This window comes from Triticum urartu, chromosome 5, assembly GCF_003073215.2.
Source record: "Triticum urartu cultivar G1812 chromosome 5, Tu2.1, whole genome shotgun sequence".
Taxonomy (NCBI): domain Eukaryota; kingdom Viridiplantae; phylum Streptophyta; class Magnoliopsida; order Poales; family Poaceae; genus Triticum; species Triticum urartu.
In genome coordinates, this window is record NC_053026.1 from 550,520,068 (window position 1) to 550,529,352 (window position 9,285).

The 9,285-nt window shown below is 49.9% G+C and overlaps 1 protein-coding gene across 1 annotated transcript; it reads right to left on the reverse strand.

The window, feature by feature from the left end:
• Positions 1–3,255: 3,255 nt before the first annotated feature.
• LOC125505971 (late embryogenesis abundant protein D-34-like) lies at positions 3,256–4,037 on the reverse strand. Its single transcript, XM_048670865.1, has 2 exons — positions 3,614–4,037; positions 3,256–3,490 (listed from the first exon to the last, which is right to left on the reverse strand). Exons 1-2 carry the CDS (start codon positions 3,995–3,997, stop codon positions 3,317–3,319), a joined length of 558 nt encoding a protein of 185 aa, XP_048526822.1. The 5' UTR covers positions 3,998–4,037; the 3' UTR covers positions 3,256–3,316.
• Between the last annotated feature and the right edge of the window lie 5,248 nt (positions 4,038–9,285).

Sequence of the window (9,285 nt, forward strand, 5' to 3'; positions counted from 1 at the left end):
AGGAACTGAGTCCAGAATTGCCTGGCCGACTCTTTTGGCTGCTGAATTATGTGGCTTAAATCATCGGCTTCTGATGGTCGCACATAAGTGCCCTGAAAGTTGTCGAGGAATGCGGCTTCCAGATCTTCCCAACAGCTAATGGAGTCCGCTGGCAAGCTATTAAGCCAATGCCGCGCTGGTCCTTTGAGATTTAGTGGGAGGTATTTGATGGCGTGTAAGTCATTGCCGTGGGCCATGTGGATGTGGAGGAGGAAATCCTCAATCCATACTGCGGGATCTGTTGTGCCGTCGTATGATTTAATATTTACGGGTTTGAAACCTTCTGGGAATTGATGTTCCATTACTTCGTCTGTGAAGTATAAGGGGTGTGTGCCGCCTCTGTATTGGGCTATATCACGACGCAGCTCGAATGGGTCTTGCCCGCTGTGTTCGGCCCGGCCGGATTTGCTTTTACTGTATCCGGCGTGACGTTTGTCGTCTCGCAGAGTGGTGCGCCCTCGTGATCCGTAGATTGATCTTGAATGTTTTGCCTTGTCCTCCAATATGTCTTGCAGGTCTGGCGTATCTCCCCATGCCTTTTTATTTGAATGGCATTGGGGTGAAGACTGAGCTTTTGGCTGGAATGCCTCTCTATCGCGGCCACGAGGTGGCCGATCAGCCGTATCATACGCTTCTTCCTCCAGTCGGGGTAGTAACCTGCGCCTTGGGTAACTCTTGGAGGGACGCTCGAGTTTATATTCCTCGGCTGCGAGGACTTCAGTCCATTTGTCAGCTAGCAGATCTTGATCAGCTTGAAGCAGCTGCTGCTTTTCTTCAGGCTATTTGCCGTGGCTATAAGCCGGCGCTTGAAGCGCTCTTGTTCAACGGGATCCTCTGGTACGGTGAATTCATCGTCGCCGAGGCTTGCCTCGTCTTCGTAGGAGGGCATGTGATTGTCATCCTCCTCTCCGTCTGCCGCTCTCTCAGGAGAGCTGGCTCCTCCATCCTCCTGCTCTAAATCTTGTTGGAGGGGTTTGTTGTTTTCTTCGGCACTATCCAGAGTGTTATTATCTCCTGTGCCAGTATCACCACTTTTGCTTTGGCGGGACTTAGAGCGGCGCCGCTGACGTCGGCGTTTGGGTTGCTTCTTGGAGGGGTCATCCTCCGCTATCCCGTCGCCATTGCCTTTTTTGGGTGTATCCATCATGTATATGTCATATGACGAGGTGGCTTTCCAGTGCCCTATAGGTGCTGGTTCATGTTCGTCTCCTACATCGTCGTTCATACCGTCGATGTCTTCGGAGTCGAAGTCGAACATGTCGGTTAAATCATCGACAGTGGCTACGACGTGTGTGGTGGGTGGGCGTCGAATTTCTTCGTCGTCCGCATCCCAATCCTGTTGACCATAATCCGGCCAGGGCTCTCCTGACAAAGAGAGAGACCTTAGTGAATTCAGAATGTCGCCGAAGGGCGAGTGCTGAAAGATATCCGCGGCGGTGAATTCCATGATCGGCGCCCAATCGGATTCGATTGGCAGGGCGTGGGCGGTTCGGAGTCAGAAGAAGAGTCCGGCACCTTGGAGTCACGGGCTGCGCAGAGGATTATGCTGGTGTTTGGCTCGATCGCCGTCGAGACTGCAGCCCCTGAGGAGGTGTCTAGCCACCCGTCCTCGATTGGCGCAGTTTGCTCCGAGCTAAGGGTCGGAGCTGATGCCGGCGCAGCCTCTGGGGTACTGTTCGGCGGCAGAGCTAGGTCATACCCATCGCGACAGTACGGCGCGCCCGGCTGTGGCTCGAATCCGTCGAAGATCAAGTCTCCCCGGATGTCGGCCGTGTAGTTCAAACTTTCAAATCTGACCTGATGGCCAGGGGCGTAGTTTTCAATCTGCTCCAGATGTCCAAGCGAATTAGCCCGCAGTGCAAAGCCGCCGAATACGAAGATCTGTCCGGGAAAAAAAGTCTCACCCTAGACCGCATCGCTATCTATCGATGATAGTAGGAGCCATCAAGCCGAACGGTGAAGACACAGAGAAACTCTCAATGAAAACACCAATGTCGGTGTCAAAACCGACGGATCTCGGATAGGGGGTCCCGAACTATGCGTCTAGGCCGGATGGTAACAGGAGGCAGAGGACACGATGTTTTACCCAGGTTCGGGCCCTCTTGATGGGTAAAACCCTACGTCCTGCTTGATTAATATTGATGATATGAGTAGTACAATAGTAGATCTATCATGAAATCAGAGAGGCTAAACCCTAGAAGCTAGCCTATGGTATAATTGTATGTTATGATTCTTGTCCTACGGACTAAAACCCCTTGGTTTATATAGACACCGCAGAGGGTTAGAGTTACACAAGGTCGGTTACAAAGAAGGAGATATTCATATCCGTATTATTTAGCTTGCCTTCCACGCCAAATAGAGTCCCATCCGAATACGAGACGAAGTCTTCAATCTTATATCTTCATAGTCTAAGAGTCCGGCCAATAAAAATAGTCCAGCTGTCCGAAGATCCCTTAATCCAGGACTCCCTCACTCACCATCGGACGATGTCCATGGCGACTATGGTTTTCCTTCCCGCCCCCTCGTTCCCCTGGCCGTCAGCATTGGACACGGGCCTCTGGGCGAGGTCCATGGCAACCGTCTCCGGCAAGCCACGGTCCAGGTGACATCGCTGCCCTGCACTGGACGATTGGAGAGCCGTCACTAGGAGATTGCGTGCCCCTAAGCACAACCACGCTGATGCAGTAGCAGTGCAAATCCAACTGTAGTATCCGGTTTACTTCTGTTGCCGCAGGCGCCAAAACGAAGGCCTACCAAAATGAAGCTTTCCAAAAGAAAGGCATATTATATACTTCTCCCTTCGTCCCACAATATAGTACCAGTGATGTTGATACCATGATACCAACCTATCCTTTTCAAAAAAAAGATACCAACCTATAAAATTCTAATTTAAATATATCAAAAAAATTCTGAAAAAATTATGAATGTTCACAAGATATATGTTGACAATCAAAAAATAATTAGAACAAAATTTGATATAGAGAAGGAAAAAAAAGACAAAAGCAAGAATGGCACTGTTCATATCTGAATATGTCTTTTCTGTTTCTCTTTGTGTATTTCAAATTTTAATTTGAATTTTTAGGGGGTTGTCGACATATGTGTTGTGAATAGCCATGCTTTTTTTTTTCAGAATTTCTTGACATGTTTAAATTTGAGTTATGCAAGTTGCTATCATGATATCACGCAAGGAATGGTATCACCTTATACTTTCCCATGTACGTAATGTATATACTTCCTCTTTATTCCGATCGGTCCCAAAATATACACGCGTGTCCGGCTATTTCCGGCATGTCCCCTCCTGATTGCGCCTCGCGGCCTCTGCAAGCGCCGCTCCCACACCGTATGTCTTGGTCCCCTTGCCGGGGGCATGCGCCGCCTCTGCCTCCACCGCGGCAGCCGCGTCCTCCCTCGTCACCGCCTTGCCCGAAGGCAGCTTCGCCGTCGCGTTCCACTGACACACACAACAGACATGCATCCGGTGAGAGATGCAAGACAAGAGACTGCGCCGCAGATGTATGTATGTATGCATGCATACTGCATGCATGTTGGTGGTCGTGCGGAGGACTGCACGTACCTTGAGGACGTCTCCGATGGTGATCTTGTCCTCGGCGTGCGCGGCCGTGGCGTTGGCGTCCGCCGCCGCCTGCGCCTGCGCGGCGATCCCGGCAGGGATGTCCACTCCGGTGCCGACGGCGCGCGCCTCCGCGGCGTGTATGGCTGCGGCGTCGGACCTCTGCACGGGGTCGTCCCCAACGGCCCGCGCCGCCGCCTCCAGCGCCTCAGAGATCTTGACCTTGGTGTCCTGCACTTCGTCGACGACCGAGCGGCAGCCCCCGTGCGCAAGCCGCTCGTCGTCGCTCGGCGCAACGGTCACGGGGGCGTCGAACACCCTGCCCTGGCTACAGGTGTCGGTCTGGGCGTAGGTTTGGCAATCTACTCCGCATTTGGCCTGCGCCATGGCTCTGGCTTCTGTGCTCAGCTGCCCCTCGCGCGGGCGCTTCCCGTCGTATGCGGCGGGCGGTGTACACTAGCGGCTGAGTTTATAGAACGGCCGCGGCACTCCAGCCGGGGACGTGGTTGGGAATGACACGTGGTGATACGTGTCAGCTGGGAATCTACTGCCGTTTTGTGGCAAGTGCATGCTCGGCGACACCTGGCTCGAGGCAGAATGCCCCTGATACAGCCGCGTCACCTGAGCTTTTACTTTGACGAAGCCACCCATGTCGAGCCATTTCATTGTCACCGCTGAAGAACCATCGAAAGGTGGCGGGGTTTGCTGTTCGGATTGGGGAACTATCAACGATGTGCAAGTTGTCCACGAAAATTGACTATTTCAGTCGTTAGGTTTCGATCCAACGGTAGGGCGACATTTTGCTTCCTCCCAATGGTAAGCCTGGTGCTGAGCCGCGGCCACGCTTCCGCCTCTACGGGCATGTTTGGTTGCCCGCATACAGCCCAACCAGACCCAGGATATGCGTAGCCTGTTTGGTTGTCTGGGCTGCATGCGGTTTGAGGTCCGCACGGATCTTAAAGCAGCCCGCAGCCTGGCCCGGCGGAAACTGCCGAATCGGCAGTTTCTCGTGAGTCTGGCCGTGCGCGGCCACGCGTGCGAGGCAGTTGCACGTCTCGGGTAGCGCGGGAGACGGATGCGACGTCTCATTACTCTTCCCTGACTCTCTTATCACCGCCCAGACGCACTGTTCTCACCGGTCCCTTTATTTTCCTCATCGTCCTTTCCTCTCCTCTCCTCCGATGGCTCCGCCATGCCCGCCGTCGCGCCGCCCTCTGACCCCCGTCGACCAGCGCATCGCCGGCATCCAGGAGCGCTGGCTGGCCGGGCTCCTGAACTCGGGCCGCGACCTGGCGTCGGCGCTGCGCACGCCGTCCCCCATTTGCTGCCGGCCACCACGAGCGTTGGACAATGCGGTGCCGGCCGCTCCTGCTCCGCCGCCGATTCCGGACCTCGTGGTTCTGGGCTCGGCGCCGGCGCCATCGACGGAGCCGCCCCTTCTTGGCACCCCATTGGCCACAGGGGTTTTCTTGACCCCCGTCCAAGGGTTTTCTCCGGTCGGCGGGCCGTCCTTCTCGACCTCCGGCGTGGCGTTGAGCACGAGGCCGAGGCCGCATGCCGTCGCCGGGGCCGGCTCCTCGTCTGCTCCGCCCCCTCTCTCCTTCCTGCCGGGGTTTTCACCCCGGCCTCGGTTCGCCGCGGCTGCGCGTGCTCCGGTGAATCAAACCCCTCAATCCTTGCTCTTAGATGTAGATTAGATGTTTATTTGTTAGGCATGTGATAGTAGTTAGTGGATTCGATAGGAGTAGATAGGATTATAGCAGATCCAATTGGATGCGATCCCAATCAAATCCAGTCGGACTGATCTGTTCTTGTTTTGTACAGTGTGTGTTAGGATAATTTTTCTTGTGCTACTGCTTGTGTGTCCTATGATTTGTGTTCATGCTAGTAGGTGTGTTCATGCTAGAATCATGTTCATGTTGAGTGATGAATGTTAGAGTCATGTTGACTGATGGCATGTTCATGTTCTTCATGTTGAGTGATGAATGCTAGAATCATGTTGACTGATGGCATGTTCATGTTCTAGATAGGATCATGTTCATGTTTCATATTGCTAACGTACATGTTCTAACTAGGGTTTGTGTTGAATGTTATACGTGCATGTAGTAGGAGCATTTTAGAATGGTGCCAAATCTGCATGGCTGCACATGGGTGCTATTGGTACTTGGTGTTGCTATTTTTAGATGTCACCATGTTTAGGATAGTGCAGTGTTGCGTGCCAGTTGCATCAAAGAAGATGTCATTGATCAGTGGACTTGCCCAACAGCAAGTCAACTGATCAGTGGCATTTGCCTAACAACAAGTGTCATTGATAGGCAAATGCCACTTATCAATGGCACTTGCTGTTGGGCAAGTCCACTGATCAGTGGCACTGATCAGTGGACTTGCCCAACAGCAAGTGCCATTGATAAGTGACATTTCCTCAAAGAGTTTGTGGACTGATCGGTGTCATTTGATCTTGGGAAAATGTCCTTGATCAGTGTCATTTTGCAAAGAGTTTGTGCACTAATACTTGTCATCTTACCTGACAAGATATTGAAGACTGACTGGGATGTGCCGGGAGGAGGAGCTCAGGTGGTGGCCGGAGCTGAGCGTGCCGAGGATTTCATCCCCACGAACAAGTGGCTCAGGAAGATGGACCTGCTTGGTAGGATCGCCTTCATGAGCGTGCCTCGTTCAAGGGGACGATCTCCGAGGCAGGGCCACGGGGAGGGGGCCAGGGAGCCGATGTGCTTTTACCAGCAGATCAAGGACAACGAGAAGCTCGCCATGCTCGTCGTGCCTCCCAAGTTCGTGGAGGTGAGAACACCTGGCTGGTCATCAAGTGGCCCCCGCGCGTCGTCAGGCTGTCGGCGAACAAGCGGTGCGCGTTCTGGGTGCAGGTGCAGAACTTTGAGGGGCACATGGTGCTTGGCCGGGGCTGGAACTACTTCTGCCGCCGCCACCGGATCGTCCTCGGCGACCTCGTCGTTGTGCGCATCTCAGGACTCTGACTGAAGGTTCAGATCTACAACCATGACTCCTCGGTGATGTGCAGGTTTCGTTGCAGCAGACACAATTGCGTTGGTAACATCGATCAGGCTATGTAGTTAACTTAAGTAAGGTGTTAGCGGAGAACTTTTATGGTGTGTGGCGAGACTTGTGCTGATAACTTGTTCATATTTTGGCCAGGAGCAGCACCTTGGCATGGAGCAGGGAAGGAGGATGCCCCTACTTTTAATCTAGACTTATGCTAAGTAGTTAAGTAGTTTGCTATTTTTCCTTACTTGATGTATTAAGTTTGCTGTCATAACATTGCTTACTTTGTTTAAACTTGTTGTTCTGCTGTTGTTGTTGTGCTGATCATGTGGTGGTAAGGCCATCACATTTGAATGGGGTGAGCATAACACAAACGCTGTTTGCAACCAAACAACTAAAGTTTGCATCTGCTCACACCCTAAGCACAAAAACAGCAACCAAACAACAGAGGGGTAAATCCCTCTCTATGCGATGCAGGCAACCAAACAAGTTGCATCTGCTGCATATGAGGTTGTATTTCAGCAACCAACCTGGGTTGAGATGGACATGCAATGCAGGTACTGTTTCAAACTGCAACCAAACACGCCCTACATGTTGATGTGCTGCCGGTACTTCTTGGAGCATGGCAAGTCGGTGTCGTGGCCTGACGTAAATCTGCCGCACGGATGGCTCAGATTGAGATAGTTCCTACTATTCAACTATTGTTGTTCTGGACAATCGATAGAATTTACAAAATGGTCCACTAATTGTGTTTGCTCCTTTTTTCGTATGTAAATTCTTTTTACTATGAATAGGTAACACAAAACCTCGACTTTAGGGGAGTTCCCAACTCCAGAATTAGTTGGTAACAAAAAACACAAACAAACCAGTTTTATCTTACAAAAACTCTCCAAATTTTAAATGGCTGGGCTAAATTGGCTAAAGATTCCCTAGATTGATCATTTCAGAATTCAGATGTTCCGAATAGCTGTAATTTACTTAGCTTTTTAACTTTGATTCTTTGAAGGAAAATTACGAAAAACTTTCCAAATTTGAAATGACTGGGCTAAATTGGTTGCAAATTTCCCAAATTGATCATTTAAGATTGAACCCACACGTCATAATTCTCCTTAACTGACTAATCAGAACAAATGTGTGTCCTTTGTTACCGAGTAGTTCTGGAGTTGTGGTTTTGTGTTACCTCAGCCCCAAATATTTGTGCAATTTCCTCAAAGGGAATATATTTTTGTTAAGTTTTCATCAGTGCAAGTTTTTGAAACGTGGGTCTAGGTGCACCTGTCTGGGCAAAAAGAAAAGGAAAATAGTAAAAAAATTAAAACTTTGTACGAAGAAGCATTGTCAGTGTATCACTCACGTGAAAAGTTTCGGGGCAAAATGACTTCATTGGTATCATTGAAAAAAAAGACAAATTTACAAGTACAAATTGTGTGAATATTAAGCTTAATACAATATAGGTTTTGTTTTTATTTGTTACGAGAACTCAAAAGTCATTTTGCGGCAAAACCCTACATGAGAGTAATACACTAGACAATACTTGATCTAGAAAGATTCTTTTTTTTTTCAATTCACGTGCGCCTAGACCCAAGTTTCGTTGTGTATTTTCGTGTTTTCATAGATTATACACCATTTATCTATGGAAGGTAACCTCTCCATCTCAATATAAAGAGTAAAATCTACAGAACCATCACATTAGCATCATAGCTCTCGAAAAACCACCACTTTATAAAACGTGACATTTCGTACCGAACCAAAAAATTGGCAGTGACAAAAAACACTGATTCAAAATTCTAATGACTTTGATGACGAGACTAATCGGCCCGGCCCGTCTATCGGGCTGAGTTGGCAGTAAAAATGCCACACATGCAAGTTAACTTGGTCTTCTTCTTCCTCCTTCGTTATCTCTTCAGATCTCGTTGTCTCCGTTGGTCACTAGAGGCCCTCTGCTCCTCACATTGCTTTCATGGCCGCCACCTCTGCGTCGATTAAACCCGAGAACCGGCCCGCCCCAGGAGTAGGATGCATCAGCGACTCCATCCCCGTCTGCGTGTACGCGCACGCGCTAGAGGCCGGGCCTTGTCCCGTGCAGTGGGGCGAGCCGTCCAAGAGCTCCTTCATGGTTCCGGTGCTTACAAATGAGGAAAAAAAATCGTGGTGAAGCTGCTACTTGATTTCGGCACTATCAATTTTTCAGTTCGGTGCGAAATATCACGGTTTTGAAAAGTGGTGATTTTCCGAGAACTATGACGCTAATATGATGGTTCTGTGCGTTTTACTCCTATATAAAAGAGGCAAGCATTTGACTCATCATATCTCTCGAGCCAAGTGCATGAACGGAACCGGGTTATTTCATTTTTAAAGTTTGAACGAAATCCACTAGAATAGAACCATGGCATTTCATTTCATTTGGTTCCTCGACTAAACATGTCCCAGGTCGTTGGCCCACTGAAACGCGTCTCTAATGCTTTTATTGTTTTGATCTGAAACGAATGGTTCCATCTCAAATGTTGGGGCTGACGATGAGCTTCATCTTTGCGATCGCCTGATCGGTCCTGTTGTGCTTAGTGAGGATGCAGTCTTAGGTCTTCGGTGTTTTTTCTACTATCTTCGTCTCAAAAGCTAAGACGTTTTTGCAGTGAGGTAGTATTTCATTTTAAATA